Source organism: Urocitellus parryii, chromosome 3, assembly GCF_045843805.1.
Source record: "Urocitellus parryii isolate mUroPar1 chromosome 3, mUroPar1.hap1, whole genome shotgun sequence".
Classification (NCBI taxonomy): domain Eukaryota; kingdom Metazoa; phylum Chordata; class Mammalia; order Rodentia; family Sciuridae; genus Urocitellus; species Urocitellus parryii.
Genome location: NC_135533.1, coordinates 178,854,138 through 178,872,272, shown reverse-complemented (window position 1 = coordinate 178,872,272; position 18,135 = coordinate 178,854,138). Strand labels below are relative to the sequence as shown.

The 18,135-nt window shown below is 38.5% G+C and overlaps 1 protein-coding gene across 1 annotated transcript in view; it reads left to right on the top strand.

Annotated features, from left to right (window-relative positions):
• Positions 1-5,544: 5,544 nt before the first annotated feature.
• Efhb (EF-hand domain family member B) overlaps positions 5,545-18,135 on the top strand; it is a 53,235-nt gene continuing 40,644 nt past the window's right edge. Inside the window, exons 1-4 of the mRNA XM_026395930.2 lie at positions 5,545-6,444; positions 15,210-15,272; positions 16,254-16,397; positions 17,414-17,594. Coding sequence (XP_026251715.2) covers positions 5,545-6,444; positions 15,210-15,272; positions 16,254-16,397; positions 17,414-17,594 — 1,288 coding nt within the window. The remainder of the gene's footprint in view (positions 6,445-15,209; positions 15,273-16,253; positions 16,398-17,413; positions 17,595-18,135) is intronic.

The window sequence follows — 18,135 nt, the reverse complement described above, 5'->3', positions numbered from 1 at the left end:
TCGGAGAAGACCCAAAGCCTTTGTGTTTGTTGCGCTCAGCCTCTGTGGGGCGGCGAGATGAGCCCTGAATATTCGCTCACAGACACCCCCCCCACCTCACCCCACCTCATAACATCTCTGTCCTGGCAACTCAGCAAAGGAGCTTTTTTGAGGATCTTATCTAGTAGGAGAGGTACCTCCCCTCAATACGTCCCAGGGGATCAGTGGATCTGGAAAGAGCAGTGAATTGTGTTAACTATTCTGGGGAGAATAGGACCTCCCCATCCCAAAAAGTATATGTAGAGATGGTGAAATATGAGAATAATAACGAGCTTTTTTGGGGGGGGGGATATTTATTTTGGTAGAGAGTAGGAAGGGGCAAATCCTAAACCAATAGTTCGCTTTTATTAAGTTTCCCTTAGAGAGTTACTGTACCAAAAGCTCTACAAAAATTATCCCATTTGATTCTTAACACTGCGATTCTTTCATTCGGAAACCAGCTCCTCGCCTATCTCCCTGCATTTGGATGTTAACCTCAAAAGTCATCCTCACCGCTGTAAACCCATGGTTTTAACACACTACCTGGCAGCAGGGAAACCTGGGTCATGGTTGTGGAATTAATGAATGAGGCGTGCCTGCTTTACAGGTAAAAGAATTTGAAGTAGAAGAGATTGAGTAACTTGTCCAAGATCCCTGCCTATTTGTGATGAAGCTGGATTCCAACCTGGGGCCTAGCTCCAGAATGTGAGTTCTTAAACAGGATTCTAGTGAGAGACAGCCCAAGGTGTTCATTACCTTCAACAGCAGACCTACTTAAGACAGGCTCTTTGGGTTAATTTTTGCACCATAGTCAGTCTCTAGTGGGGTGTTTGAAACACAAACAAAAGCAATTTGATTGAAGAATGTTAAATTGATTTTTCCTCAGAATAAAGGCTACTTTTCAGTTTGCAGTTCATAATTTGTAGCCCTCTTGTGAGGACATAAATATTATTGAAGTACACCTCGGCTATGGTATTCTGTGGGTGCTCATTCAACATTGTGCAATCAAGATGATTTGAACCTTTCAACAGTCTCAAAAATCAACTCTCCAATCACCAGAAGAACAGAATGCGTCATATGGAAATGGTATCTGTGGCACTCTATCCCCAAGGGGTTATTCCAATGTGATATACTAGTCATGGTAATAGCTTATGCTCAGTCCCAGGAAGAATCAGGAAATAGGTTATGTCACATCAGTTTTGTCAACAGCATGTCCCAAACCAAACCTATTCTGATTCACACCTGCTTCTGCTTGGTGACTAACATTAACTGCTTCCCAGTCACTCAGACTTGGAATTGCAGCATCATTTTCAACTCCTCCTTGTTACACTCATACATCATCATTCATTCTTAGCACTAAAAATTCTCTAATCCCCGAATTTGAGGTCTAATCCCAATGTGTGGGCCATGAGAAGGATTCATATGAACTGAAATTAATGCATACTCCTGCTTCGTCAATCCTTTCTTTACACTTAAGCCTGTCACTTTCCTACTCAGAAATGTTCAATGTCATTTCCTTATTTGATAACTCTTCTATTTCTTTAGCTTCACTCTCCCCGAATTGTGGCATTGTCTTCTGACCACCAGTATGTATCCTGTGTCCCCTGAATATTGCTTATGTGTTCCCATTTTGGCATCTTTGGTCACTTTTTTCTCTACCTGAAACACCATTACTGTCCATAATGGCTAGACTTACTTTGGCCAGAATACCAGTTCCTCTAAACTCTAGATAGCATTTAAGTCTTCTTGTATTGGATTTAATTACCTTATTTCTGTAGTTTCATACTATGGAAGAGTTTTACTGCTTCCAAAGAGTTTTAATGCTTCCAAAATTGGCCTTATTTTATATTTAGCTTTTTATTTCTTTAGGATTATAAATTTTTAAGGATCAGGACCATCAGCTATTCATCATTTCCTCACAGAACTCTGGTTGATTTATTAGGGTCCTCTAAAGTATTTGTGAACTTAATTACATTTAGAATGATAAATATTGAACTTCAGAAAACCTCACAATGTCAGATACTGAAATTTATGAATTGCTAGAAACTCCCTATCTGAACATGCTAGAATATTGCTTCCGCATTCATTTCTGTCTACAGATTTTGTCTTTTAATTCACTTCTTCATAAATAGATTCCAAACCAGATATAGTGGCACACACCTGTAATTCCAGTGACTCAGGAGGCTAAGGCAAGAGGATCTCAATAGAAGCCAGCCTCAGCAACTCAGCAAGGCCCTAAGCAACTTAGCGAGACCTTTTTTCAAAATAAAAAATAAAAAGGGCTAGGGAAGTGGCTTAGTGGTTAGGCCCCTGGGTTCAATCCCTGGTACCAAAATAAATAAATAAATAAAATACATTCTACATTATTTTACAGTTTAATTATGTTTGGGTGGTGCTGACCCAGTGGCTAGCACCTCTAAAGATCTAGCAATAGTTTTGTTTTATTGATTGGTTGGTTATTCCCAAGCCTACTTACCATGTGCTGTATTTACTGGTAATTTTGGAGAAATTAAAATGCCACATAGTAGGAGGCTTGGTTATTATGGCCACTCACAATATGCCTGTGTATTTCTTTTTCCTAACCTGAGAAGATTGAAGAGGACTGATAATTGTATACATTTAATGTCAAATGTGAGCTCTTATAGATGACAGAATTTGTTAAGCAAGCTACAAAATGGATGGACCTAAATCAAGTCATATAAATTTGAACACTGCCTCTTCTCACCCTCAAATCTCCAAACACTAAATCACAAATTCCCAGTACCTGGCTTTTCTCACACTGCGTAGCACCACATAGCTTCTACCTTCTCTTCAGGAAATCTTTCTTCCCTTGTGTACCTGAAGAACAAATTTTTGTATAAATTGTAATAAATACTTATATTCATATTCCTTTTTTTTTCTTTTTTTTATTTGTAGTACTAGGGATGGAACTCATGGCTTCCTGCATGCTAGGCAGATGATCTACCACTGAGCTACATCCCCAGCTCTTTTTATTTTTTAAGACAGGGTCAAGATGAGTTTGAGGTCAAGTTGGCCTCAAATTTGCAATCCTCCTGCCTCAGCCTCCAGAGTAGCTGGGATTACAGGTGTGCCACTGAGTCTGGCTTTATATTTACTCTCTTTTTTTTTTTTTTTTTGCAGGGCTGGGGACTGAACCCAGGGCTTCAGGCATGCTAGGCAGTTCCTTTACCACTGAATTACATTTACCCTTTACATTTACTTTTTTTTTTTTTTTTTTTTGCTACTGGGGATTGAGCTCAGGGTTCCCACTCCCCACACACGCTTTTTAAAATTTTGACATAGTCTTATTAGGCTTATGGCTTTTGTAAGTTGCTGAGACTGGCCTCAAACTTTCAGTCCTCCTGCCTCAGCCTCCCTAGTCATTGGAATTATATACGTGCACCACTGCACTGGTCCTTTACATTTACATTAATTGAGACTATTTAATTTTTTTTTCTGGGGACAAACCAAATGGTAGTTCTAATATAAGTCATGATGTTAAGACATGTTTGAAAAGCCATGGAAACCTGAACTGGTCATGTTTAAAATGCTTGTGTATGAGGCTTGAGGTGTAGTTTAGTGGTACAGCATGTGCTTACTTAGCATGTGGCTCTGGGATCAATCACCAATATCAAAAAAATAAGTAAAAAGTCTGAGCCAGGAGTAGTGGGTCATGCCTGTAATCCCAACAGCTCAGAGGCTGAGGCAGGAGGATTTCGAGTTCAAAGCCAGCCTCAGCAAAATAGCGAGGCACCGAGTAATTCTGTGAGAGCCTGTCTCTAAAAAAATACGAAATAGGGCTGGGGATATGGCTTAGTGATCAACTGCCCCTCAGTTTAATCCTCCACATTCCCCCCCCCCACACACACACCAAAGAGTCTGATATGGGCATGGTTTCAAACATTTATAAACTCAACTTGGGAGACTGATGCAGGAAAATCCTAGGTTCAAAGTTTGCCTGGACAACTTAGGAAGACCCTGTCTCAAAATTAAAAAGGGGATGAGGATCTAAGTAGTACTTGCCAGGTATTCTTGAGGAACTAGGTTTATTTCCAAGTACTGGGGGAAAAAAAGTCCATGTCTTTGGAGGACATTGTTCAGGCCCCAGCTCAAATTCTGAAGTGCTTTCCTCCATGTCAAAGCATCCTGTTTTCTTCATAACCCCTATCATTATCTGAAATAAAATGATTTTATTTATGCATTCACTTGATGGTTATCCATTTCTACGGGAATATAAATTCTATGAGACAGGGATTGGTTAATATTCCACTTTATTTCCGGTACTGACAAAATTGGGACTCAATACTTATTTGTAGAATGAATGAATTAGATAAGCCCTTGTACAAATATACCTTGATTTACACACTATCAAATCATTTAAAGATCTCAGGGGCAGATGAACATCCATATTAATGATCTAGAAAATGATAGCAGTTAAAAAATATGAAATAGTATTCTCTATTCACTTTTTTTTTTTAATTTTGGATTTTACAAATTTTTTATGTAGACTGGAATCCTACAAATTCTGCTCAAATTATATGTTAGGTGTTCTTTGGCCCCATATATGTAGAAAATGACAAATATTCACCAAATACACTTGCATTAAAACCTGACAAAAGGGCTGGGGTTATAGCTCAGTTGGTAGAGTGCTTACCTTGAATGCACAAGACTCTGGGTTCAATCCCCGGCACCACAAAAACAAACAAAAAAATGTCAAAAATATAACCCCCAACTTAAAGAAAATTCTATATATACTTAAAAACAATGAAATTTGAGCTTGGCATAGTATTTTAAAAATACAATCTGCTTTGTTATATAATATCTCAAACTCATTTATTTATTTTTTGGTTCTGGGGATCACACCCAGGGACTTGAACATGTTACTACTGAATTACACTCCCAGCCCCCTATCTCAAATTTTAATATATTCAGTTTAAATATGACTTAAAGCTTAGTTATTAAAGTTTAAGTGTACTTAAAGACCACAATTGTCAAATATAATAACATTCCAGAGTTTGAAATAGTTCCTTAAGTCTGGGGATGTAGCTCAGTGGCAGGGCTCTTGCCTAGCATGCAGTGAGATCCCTGTGTGGGGGTACTTGGGCAAGGAAGGATCTCAAAAAAGTGGCCATCATTAGAAAGTTATTTGTTTCCAGATCAGTAGGAAAATTAAAGGGTCAATGCCCAGGAAAAAGGCAATGGCTGAAACCATCTTATTAGGACCATGTTGCTTTGAAAACCAAAGGGAAGTTAGTGAACATTTGCTTTGTGCCTAAAGCCACAACACTCAAGTTTTCTTGCCTTCCAAATCGAATAAGGAAAGAAACAGGGCGAGAAAGAGGTGGGAGGGAGACCTGCAGAGGAGAATTGCGCGCTAAGCCCCGCCTAGTGCTGTCTGTTTCCCAGGTAACCGAGTAAACAGACTCCTTCTCCTTCCCCCCTCCCTGTGAACTCTGCTAAGTGTTTAGAACACCCCGAATTGTTAAGAGGCAGGCAGGAAGCTGTGGGCAGGGAGTACGAGTGAGGATGTGCTCTTTCGTGAGAGTGGGGTCCCCCAAGGTATTGGAAACTTCCCTCGATCCAGGTACAGCTTTCCCTTCTGAGCTGAGTGCTCCTAGTGGAATGAAGGTGTGTGAGAAGAAATTTCCCCCGAACCCAGAAGTCAGATTCACCCAAGAAAGAAAGGATGATTTAGGAGACAGGAGGATGTTTACCGGAACAACACCTTCCATGGAGTTGGGGCTTCGAGTAGGATTAGGAAAAGAAGAGTCCCTGTGGAAGAAGAGCCCCTTGGATAATAAATATAAGGAAATGCTGGCATTCCCAGTGGGCAAGGGGCTTGAGATGGGATTAGGAAGTCATATCATCTCTAGGACCCCCATGGAGAGAGGTACTTTAGGAGTCAACAGAGTCTGTGCTTCAATGGGAAAACCTGGTCCGTGTATGTTACCAGTAAGAGTGGGATTAGAAAAAGAGTGTTTTCCAGCAAGATGTTCTCATGGAAGGACAATGCAGCCTCCCTTGGGCATGGTGTGTCCAAGTTCACAGCCTGTAGGGAGCCAGAGAGGTCCTGCGGCTAGAGGCTCTGAAGGAATAGAGGCTCTAGTGGGAAAACAGCCCACTTTAGGTATCCAAGCCACACAGGAACAGGATGAAGAGTCTACCTGTGTTGTGATGAAACCCAGCACGGAGATGCAGGCCCCTGTGGAGGTGGACATTGGGTTACCACTAACAAAGGAGCCAGATGAAACTAAGAATATAGTGCCCCAGATGGGTTTGGTGATAGAACCTCACCAGGACCAGTTTATCCAACAACCTGAAGAGAAGAAGGAGACTAGAAACCTCGAACCAGGAGTGGAACCTCCAGATCACATCAGACCTATATATGCTGGGAAATTTTTTGATCGGATGCCTTGCTGGCCAAGTGTAAGTTTTTTTTTCTTTACTAATACTTTCCCTAGGAACTGTGTATAACCATGCCTTTATTGAGATGCTAAAGTGGTGAGACTTGTTGGGGGTTTTGAAGACAAATCACAAAGATTTATCCCACTGGACTCCTTTCACATGTTACTTTGTCTAATTTCCTCTGATTCTCTGCCTCCCTTCCTAGATGTCAGCTTTTTCTGTACACACTGTTGATCCTTCCTCTTTCCTAATTTGACCTTCATTTCATTCCCCACTCTTTATTTTCTTGACCCTCTCACATTTTGAGACTCATGTTGTGTCCTAATATTCGTATTATGAATGAAAAAAGAATGCTTTTCTTTTTCCACTCATTATTTCTTTTCTGAGTTATTTATTCTTTCAGCAAAGAGTTGTAATGGTCATTGTGCTGGATACAAGGCAATATAAAAAGTATGGGCTCTCTGTCCTCTAGGTTTATGCTCACTCCAGTAATGGAGACAGATAACTAAATGAATATATTCGTGTCTAAATAAATAGACAACAATTATGATTCTTCCTTCATAGAAATGTATTCTTAAGCATGGAACTCAATAACAAAATTTTAAAATTCTGTTTGGAGGAGATCTTAGAATTGAAGAAAGTTACTGTGATTTTTTTTTTCTTAAGTGTGGTAGTTTAGAGAAGGGAGTAAAGAATGCAGTTTAGAAATCTTTTTTTTTGAGAGAGAGAATTTTTAATATTTATTTTTTAGTTCTCGGCAGACACAACATCTTTGTTGGTATGTGGTGCTGAGGATTGAACCCAGGCCGCACGCATGCCAGGCGAGCACGCTACCGCTTGAGCCACATCCCCAGCCCAAGAAATCTTTATTTAGTAAAATCAGTAAAGGAGTTTTGGTTACTTAGATTTATTTATTTATTTATTTATTTATTTATTTATTTATTTATTTATTTATTGGTACCAGAGACTGAACTCAGGGGTGCTACACCACTGAGCTACATCCCCAGTCCTTTTTATTTTGTGACACATGGTCTCATCAAGTTGCTGAGACTGGCCTGGGACTAGGGATCCTCCTACCTCAGCCTCTCAGGTGGCTGGGATTATAGGCATGTACCGCCACACCCAGGTCACCAGGGGTGCTTAACCACTGAACTACATCTCCAGTCCTTTTTATTTTTTTAATTTTGAGACAGGGTCTCACAAAGTTACTTAGGGCCTAAGTTTCTGAGTTTGGCTTCAAACTTATGATCCCCTTGCCTCAGTCTCTTGAGTTACTAGGATTACAGGTATGCAGCATCCCAACCTGGCAGGAAATTTATTTTTTGGTAAGTAAAAGGAGGGCTGGATGATTAAATGGGAGAGGTAAAAGAGCAGAGGCAGGTCTGAAAGTATAGTATTGAGGAACATAAAGGAATCGAAGGTATTGAAGTGCCATTAAGGAAGCATCTTTGAGGCACTCTGGGAATGAAAGATTCCCACACTGAAATTTAAAGACTACAACTCGCTAAGGAGGTCATGTGGCTTCTGCAGAATTTTGTCTGGGTTTTCGGACTTTTGTTTCCCTTGGGACTCAGGGTGTTCTTTTGTCTTTGACCCACTTTGGTTTCTGGTTTCCTCACTGAATTTCCCTAGCCACACTGCCTTTTTACTCAACCATGCCTGCTTCCTGTTTCTGGACAGATTCTGTAGTTGGTGGCTTCTGCTCTGATTTTATGGACATACAGACTCCTGCTTCTGGTTTCCAACACGGGCAATTCTAAAAACCTCTGCTTCTTCCCACTTGTCACACCTTCCTTTCTAAATGTGGCAGGACAGGAAAGAGAGTGTCAAAGAGAAAGTGACTAGCAGTGTTAAAACATCTCCCATACAGCAAATAGAATTAAGATTAATTTTGGACATTAAGGAAATCAGCAGCATTATTAGAATGGTGTAATAGAGGGAAAATTCCAATTGCAATATACAGAACAGCAAATTCAGATCTTAGAATTGGAAAAAGAAAGCTATTGTGAGGTTTTTTTTTCCTTAAAAAGTGTTATAGTAAACAGAAGGGTGTAAAGAATGCAGTTTAGAAATCCCTTTTTATTTATTTAGTGAATCAGTAAAGGAGTTTTGAGATAAAGGAGAAAATAGATGGAACCAGATTCTAGATAAGTAGAGGGAATGAAATTAGAATCATAGCCAAGAGGATGCATTACCCTCAATTAGGAAAAAAACTTCTTTTAATAATATTTTTTTGGGGTCCTAGGGATTGAGCCCAGGGCTTTGCACATGCTAACCATGCATTCTACCACTAAGTCACACTCTCAGACCCTAAATGATTTTTTAAATGTTAAAATATTTATTGTCAATATAAAACAAAAACAGGATCTGGGGATATAGATATAGTTCAGTGGAAAAGTAAATGCTTTGAATGTGTGAGGTCCCTCTAGGAAGATAACTGTTGGTATCAAACCAATTCAGCAGAGAAAAGTTTCCAAGAAATAGTAACCTGAGGAAAGGTTTTTGAATTTTCAAGAACCAGAAAGCTTCTAGTGAAAAGAAGTCTTCTCAGCTAGGTGGGGTGTAGCTCACACCTGTTATCCCAGCTACTCAGGAGGCCATGGCAGGAGGATCACAAGTTCAAAGTCAGACTGGGCAATTTTATTGAGACAGTATCTCAAAAATAATTTAAAATTATTAATTTTAAAATTATAATTTAAAAGGAACTAAGGACGTAACTCATTGATGAAGTGCTTTCCTAGCATGTACAAGGTCCTGGGTTCAATGTCCAATGATAATGAAAACTCAGTTCTTGTCCCTGGTGCCAATCTAATAAAGAGGAAAAAGTTTTGAGAAAAGGAAAAAAAAAGTTGTATTGATTTGCTAGTAAATGAGAAAATTAGTGGACTAAGGTCTCAAAGGCTGCAATTCTAACTACTAGTGGGAACAGAAGGCTTTTAAAAGGGGAATATAAGGGATAGGCTCTGGGTGTGCTATGAGGAGACATAATTCACATCCAGATGGTAGCCTTGGGAGCCATTTCTTAGATATGCTGGTACCAGCTCCCAAGTTTGGATTTCTTCATTTCTGTGTTCAATGATTCAAAGGACACAATAAACCCAGCCTAGGGCAAGAAGAAGGTTAATCTTGCTTCCCCTGTGTTTATGGAGGGGAAGAGAGAGAGAGAGAGAGAGAGAGAGAGAGAGAGAGAGAGAGAGAGAGAGAGAGAGAGAGAGAGAGAAAGAAGAAGAAGAAGAAGGAGGAGGAGGAGGAGGAGGAGGAGGAGGAGGAGGAGGAGGAGGAGGAGAATGAGAGAGAAACATTACAGTTTTAAAATGAGCCACCAGTTGTTAAACAGCAAGGTTTATATTTAAAGCATGCAGTGAACCTCTGTTATATAAAAGGGATTCTTCTTTCACCAGTTCTGAAAAAGGAAAGAAAAAGAAAAAAATAAAAAAAAGAGGAAGCATTTTCTGTTTGGAGCTCAGTAGCCCTTGAAAGGACACTTGGATGTTGGAATGTACTCTAGCAGATATCAAAATCTCTATGATGATAATTTCCCTATGATAGTCCCTTAATATCCAATAGTGCACTGATTATTGCAAACATCCTGGGTTATTAAAACAAAGCAAGTAAACTGTATGAAGTGCATTGACAATCATACTTGCCCTGGAGTAGAAAGAGGAAGAAGGAAATGTCCAAAGGAAGTTTTTTTTTTTTTTTTTAATGATAGTATTTTGTGAGTGTGGTGGCAAACACCTGTAATATTAGTGACTGAGGAAGAAGGATCTCAAGTTTGAGAGCATATTGTATACAAAGACATGAAAAAATGTGTTCTATATGTGTAATAAGAATTGTAATGCATTTCACTGCATGTATTTAAAAAAATAAAATCATTTAAATTAAAAAAATTATAAAATTTTCAAATAAAAACAAAAACAAAAACAAAAACAAAAACACAACCAAGAACCAGAAAGTTTCTGGTGAAAAAGAAGTCTTCTCAGCTAGGTGGGGTGTAGCTCACACCTGTAATCCCAGCTACTCAGGAGGCCATGGCAGGAAGATCACACGTTCAAAGTCAGACTGGGCAATCTTATTGAGACAGTATCTGAACAAGTAACTTAGTGAGACCCTGTCTCAAAATAAAAAATAAAAAAGGGCTGGGGATGTAGCTCAGTGGTAAAGTGCCCTGGGTTCAATCCCCAGCACTGAAAAAAAATAAAAAAAATCATTGTAACATCTATAATAATTGGACAGTCTTTTATCCAATGGGGCTACATAGATGGAAAATTGTACAGTACCTGCTTTCAAGTAACTTAGAATTTAGAATTTGAGACCAGTAGGCAAATTATTTAATTTTTTTTCTAAAGAGAGAGAGAGAGAATATTTTAATATTTATCTATTTATTTTTAGTTTTTCGGTGGACACAGCATCTTTGTTTGTAAGTGGTGCTGAGGATAGAACCCGGGCCGCACGCATGTCAGGCGAGCACGCTACCGCTTGAGCCACATCCCCAGCCCCAAATTATTTAATTTTTGAAACCTAATTTTTTTTTGCATGTGTGTGGTTCTAGATATTGAACCCAGGGCCTTGCACATGCCGGGAAAGTGCTCTAATGCTGAGCTATACCCCCAGTCCTTTTTATTTTGAGACAGGGTCTCACTAACATTGTCTAGGCTGGCCTCAAATTTGCAATTCTCCTGCCTTAGTCTACTGAGTAGCTGGGGTTACAGGTGTGGGCTGCTGTACCTTTTCCTGGTTGAAAAGGCTTCTTTTTCTTCTTCTTCTTTCTTTCTTTCTTTTTTTTTTTTTTTAAAAAAAAAACAGAATCTTTCTTCTTTTTGAAGGATACTCCAAAAATCTCTCCACTATGTGACAATGACAAATTATCTTATAATATGATAAATGTCATGCAAAGGGGTGCCTTATTTTTTTTTTCCTGTTCTATACTAAGAGAACTTGGTAGCTGTTTTAAGAATGGGTAGAAATAAGTAAATCTAATAAATCAGTGGGAACTTTTTGGTCATGCAAGCCCTGAGACTGAAGAAAAAGGTGCAAAGATTTTTTGTGTCTGAATTTGCAAATCCATTTTCTGCAGGATTTTGGGAAGTAAGTGGTTTCATTTGCATAATGTATGCTGTATTCTGAGCTGAAAGGAATTGAGACTACTCCTAACTCTCTCAGAAATATTCAGAATTGGGAATCCCTGATTAAAAAAGAGATAGGAATAAAGGAAGGAGAAGGGGACGGGTGAGGGGGAGGATGGGAGGGAAAAGGGAGTAACATGAACTGAGATCAATTTTCATGCATGTATGAGTTTGTTAGGATAACCCAAACTCTTAGGTATAACCATAAATATCAAAATAAAAAAAATAAAAAGAGTAACAACAACAACAACAACAAACAAACAAAGCCCCAGAGATTGGACAGTTATTCCTACTGAGTTTGTAGAGTGGAGAGTAGCATAATGATTGTGGGTCTATGGTCTTCAGTAGCTGAAGGTAAGCTCGTGTCAACCTTTCTGGGTTGACCTGCATCTTGGGAACCAATTGTTTGAGAAATAAAAAAGATATTTAGACATTAAAAACTGTAATAACACTGGGGCCTGAGCGAGAAACTTACCAAGCCAGGTAACACGGGATGTGGTAAGAGACTGAGAAAGCAGGTGGTTGGTATCGTTGGGAGTTTTGTTATAGAAAACCTGAGATGATAAGTAATATAGGATAGTGGGTGCAATGTTTCTCACTGATGGAGAGGAGAAGAAGAGAAGGTATCTTATTTTGTTGGATTGTAATTGTCTATATAGGTAGAAACTCATGATATATCTATATCTATATCCAAATCAGATATGTGTTTATGGACTCCATCTACGATCGTTTAACTAGATAGAATATTACAGAATTAATATAGATTCAATCATGTGGGAGTATGGGTACATACACACATTTCCTGATTCTATCCTCTTAGAAGACCTAGAAGCAATGTTTCTGTAGTGGCAATGAGTGTATAAAAAAAATTTATTTTTCCCCTATGAGGGCTCTCCCTGTGCTTCCCATACTTGCTTAGAACTTGTACACTAGCACAACCTACCTCAGCCTCCCAAGTAGTTGGGACTACAGGTGTGTGCTATCACACTTAGTCTTATCTTGTTTAAAAAATTTTTTGGAGTTGTAGATGGACAGCATGCCTTTATTTTATTTATTTTCATGTGGTGTAGATGGACAGCATGTCTTTATTTTATTTATTTTCATGTGGTGCTGAGGACCAAACCCAGTGCCTCACACAAGCACTCTGCCACTGAGCTACAGCAGTCCCTAATAAATGGGCAAATGAATCAAACAGACATTTCTCAAAAGAAGAAATACAAATTATCAACAAATATGTGAAAAAAATGTTCAACATCATTAGCAAAGGAAACACAAATCAATACTACTCTGAGATTTTACCTCATAACAATCAGAATAGCAATCATTAAGAATACAAACCATAATAAATACTGGAGGGGATGTGAAGAAAAAGGAACTCTTTTACAGTATTGGTGGGATTGTAAATTAGTACAACCACAATGAAAATAGGCATGGAGGTTCCTCAAAGTACTAGGAATGGAACACTATGTGACCCAGCTACGTCACTTCTCAGTATTTATCCTGAAAAATTAAAGCCGTCATAGTATAGTGATACATGCATACACATGTTCATAGTAGCACAGTTCACAGTAGCCAAACTATGGAGCCAGCCTAGGTGTCCATCAAGGGATGAACGGATAAAGAAAATGTGGTATTTATACATAATGTAGTTTTATTCAGCCATAATGAAAAATGAAATTATGTCATTTGCAGGAAAATGGATGGAACTTGAGAACATTATGTTAAGTGAAATCAGCCAGACTCAGGAGGTCAAGGCTCATATATTTTCTCTCATTTGTGGAAGCTAGAGAGGAAAAAGGAAAAGAAAGGTGTGGGTGTGGGGCAGCAGGGATCTCATGAAAATTCATGAGAAATCATTAGACCAGAGGACAGGGATCAAGGGCAGGGAGAAGGGAAAGGAAAAGGGAAATACTGGGGAAATATTGGCCAAATTATATTATTATGTTATGTGCATGTACAAATGCATAACAATGAATCCCACATAGTGTACAACAATAAAAAATGTGGGGAAAAAATAATCTTCAGTAGAGGGTCCTGGGTGTAGCTCAGTGGTAGAAGACACACTCAGCATGCATAACTTGCTGGGTTCAGCCCCTAGCAAGTCCCCCCCAACCCCACCTACCCAAAGAATCATCAGTAGATATTAAACCAGTAGGTGAAAGTTTGGTGAGGAACTGGATATTTACCCAGAATAATTGTTAATTATAAAGAAAAAAATAACTTTGTGATGGAGAAATCTAGCAGTCATTGCCTTAATTTAGAGATTAAAATGAACACTAACATTAATGGTACAAATTGAGAGTATATGCTCCCTGATAGAACATAAACTTTCTGTGATATCTCTTCCAAGAACATATAACTTGAATCTAATCATGAGGATATATCAGTCAAACCCAAGTTGAGGGACAGTTAATTTACAAAATAACTGGCCTCTACTCTTCCAAGAATGTCAAGGTCACAAAAGACAAGGAAAAATGTAAAACTTTTAGATTAAAGAAAAAAAAAAAAAAGCAACACAGGAAAAAATGCTGTGTATGAGGTGATGGTGGAGGTGCCTAGCTCAGATCTCCCTGTCCCGAAGCAAAAAATAAAAAGGGCTGGGGGTGTGGCTCCATGGGAAAGTGCCTCTGAGTTCAATCCTCAGTACAAAACAAAAACAAAAACAAAAAACAAAACAAAACAAACAAACAAACAAAAACCCAGAAGATAGAAATATAAAAATCAAAGAGAGATCCATGATTTAGGTAGGGATGGGGAGACTTGTCAAGCATATTAAGACACTGACAAGTGAAAATAGACACAAATGACTTTTTTGTGTCACCAATCAAAAGGCACAAAAGCATAGAAACCTAATCACAATTTCTGATTTGTAATCAAACCACTTTTCAGGTGGACAACTCTATATTGGCTGATAGAATGCTTGCAATGGTGGAAATGTAGAATAAAAATAATAGTAAAGTGTAGATAGAATGCTTGCAATGGTGGATATGTAGAATAATAATAATAGTAAGTGTAGTCAAACTCTTCATAGGAAGCAGAACAGGGGTGACTAAAATGATCTATCAGGCCAAGGATTTGTCTATCCACTCATCAATCCAGGCTTTTTCTCTCTCTTATCAGATTATAGCTGTCTGGGTATCTTCATGTTCTTTAGCTTTATGATATTATGTTTTTATTGAACTGTTGGAGAGGAAAAGTTTTCCCTTTACCCTCTATAGTTGATTAACTTGGGGCTTTTGAATTAAACTAGCAAAAGACAGATCATCAGGAAAAAAGGCACACTATTTTTATTCGTATTTGCATGCACCTAGGTTCACAGAAAATAAGTGAATTTGAGTGAAGTGGTTAGGCTTAGGGTGTCTTACATACTCCTTTTACAAAAGAAAGAGAACTTGGGCTTCCTGAGGTGATAAATTGTGGAGAAATGATTAGGAAACACTAGGGTAACTAATAGAAAAGCTAAGAGCTATTTTAGTAAGACCTGTTTCTGCAGAATCATCTTGGTTGACTATCCTTCCCAGGTGAGTGATAAAAGTTGCTTTTCCTAGGTTTTATGTAACTCTGTAGCAAAAACCAACTTCAAAATAATTTCCTTTCTTCAAAATATTCTCTTCCATGCTGACAAATGATCAATTTTTGTCTCCACATCACCCCACTTAGGCAGGGAAAGTTATTCCAATTGGATACAGAGTTGCAACCTCCTTGACTGAAAAACTTCCTAGGGTGAGTACTTTGAATATGTCTTTTTGTGTCTATTTTTACCTTGCAAATGAGTATTAATGTAACAAGGATTTAGACGTGGCTTATACTTAGAACTTTTCACTTGGGCCTGCATATGTATAAAACCTTGGCATTTCTGCCTCCATCTTACATCCGTCTCCTTTGTTCTGAGTCAGTCATTCTGGATTCCAGGAACAGCAGGTCTGATTGAAAAATATCTGTGATGAGTCAAAGTCAACTCCCAGGTAACAGCAACTTTCTTATCATGGCTGACATGACCCTGCCTGACCATCTGAGATAATGACCAATCAGACCACAGTTTGACCAAGACTGCTTGCCTGTGCATACACATCTGACCCCCCCTTATCTATATAATCTGGGAGCCTTGGTCAGTACACCGAGGATAGTGCTGCAAACACTTGTCCTGCTTGTCTTCCCAGTATAGCTATACTGATTAAAGTTCCTTTCCTGCTTTTAATATTACTTTTCTTTTTTGGATAAATGGCCAGGACTGACTTGTTGGGATCCCCAGAGTTGGGCCTCTGGCCAACGACTCTGGTAACATTAAAAATTAGACAATTCTCAACATTGCTTATGAAAGTTGTATACATTTAATGTGGTCAATTTGAAAGTTTTACTATATTTTTTTTGAGGCTTTCCTCTTGATTTTGCCCAATAAAGTAAAAATTGCAAGTTTATATTTTTTAGCTTTATAAAAACCAAAAGAGATTCAATTTATTTCATGGGAATAATGGTATAATTTCTAATCTGGACAATTTCTGATGGTTTTCTAAACATAACTTTTAAAATATGCTATTTCCATACATAAGTAATAAATTTTAGGGGAAAAAAATTTTATTATTTGGACTGTAGTTTCCCATGTACTTATTCATGCAATTTAGAGTGTTTATTGATTGGTATAGATGAATTCTGTTAATATTTTTAAAATCGTGCTTAATAATTCTATTTTCTTGTGTTTTTCAGCCAATTACTCCACCTGAGACAAAAAAGTTTTTCAACTACAGATATCCACCCCCTGGAGCAGAAAGAGTCTTTTATGGCAGAGCAAATGATCCTGCAATTGCACCTTATTTGATGCATGGAATAAGAACTAAAACTTCAGGAACGGTAACTTTTTTTTATTTTTTATTTTTTTGCCTTTTACTAACAGAATCAAACATCTGGGCTACCCACTGCTTGAAGTACCTGTATTCAGGAGACAAGAGTTGATAGGAAGAAATCAGGTTTATTCAAGGGTGGACCTGAAGAAAATAGAGGGGGATAACTCCTCAAAGCCCTATTTTCCTGGACTCAGGGGCAAAGGGTGTTTATGGGAAGGGGAGGAGGTAGTGGGTTGTACACTTGGTGGGTTCTTCTTCATTGGTGTGTGTCTTCTCCAAAGAGTCAAAATTGTTTGGCACCTCCTGAGGCCAGTTACTAAGGAAGGTCTTCTGTTTTCAGAAACGTATAGCAGTTAACATCAAGTTTGGGCTTCACTTCAGCCAAAAGATTAAGGAGGGGTGGAAGGGCCAAAGGGACAGGGAGGTGAAGGACAATTTCAAGAAAGACCCTGCTAAGCTTGTACATTATTAATTAGCCAAGATGAAAATGCACAAATGAGGATTTCAGTCTTCTTTCTACCTGCGTTTTTACGAGCTCTTATTCTGTCTTCTAGATGCATTAATCTCAGGCAATGAAAAACATCCAAGCAGCAGCCAAGAATGTGAAAAAATTAATGGTTCAGGCCACAAGCTATTTATTCTCCCCTCGGATGATAAAAGGCAGATTGTACTCCATTTTATCCCAGGAAAGAAAAATGCCACCAGGCTTTGTTAGAGAATGGAGAGGACAGCCTTGTTGATTCTTGCCTAGAGATGTTTACAGAGGGTTTATACAGATATTGAGGGGAGATGGTCAGAATGTTATCTGCTATTGATTGAATGGGTAGTCTAATTTCAGAAGACCTCCTCTACATACACCTTGAGAGAACTTGCGGAAATCACATGATTTTTGTGCTTGTCTTCCCTATTTTTCTTGAGTATATGAGTCAAGTAACTTTCGTGAGCCTTTTAGTACCATTAAAATCTTTTAACTCCTTTGAATCAGATTCATTGACACATCTCTATGTTGAATTATTTCTTTAGGCAAAATCATTGATAAACCCACAGCCTATGACCACATTTCAGCAGAAAATGAAAGATGAAAAAGAGTCTATATATTTTAGCAACCAACGAGCACCATTAGGAAAATCCCATGATCAAACACCAGGATTGCCTAAAGGACTGGATTTGATGAATAGAACATTTGGGACAGCAGTCATCAGAGGTAGTAGAAAATAAGGGGTGAAAGGGGGTGATAAAAAAATCTTGGAAATTGGATTAGCTATAAAACTGGTATTGTGTTGGAAGTAATATAAATGATTACTCAAGAATGGAAGATGATATCATACTGAGGAAGTTATTCTCTAAACCCAAATCCTTATAGTTTATATGTGTGTGCCAAGGTGTTAAGAATTCAGGTTTTGGAGTGGAGATGTAGTGAGCATGGTATATATGATACAATAATAGGAAAAAGGCTCAGAAAAGTTGGCATTCTACAGCACCAGGAAATTGTGTAACTCTATCCTGACTCCTCCACTAGTCCACCTCTAGCTATAGTCCCTCTACAAATGTTAATGTGCCAGATTAACAGGTTGCTGTCTCTCTCAGTAGAGAAGCCCCATGTTCTCTCTCAAATGTGTATTTTCTTGCTTTATCCCAAGAGCTTCTCACTATCAGGAAGGCCCATAGTCTCCTTTGAATGCATATTTATTATTTTACCCCCAAAGAAGTTTTTCCCTTGAGATTGCCCACACAGTCCCCCCACC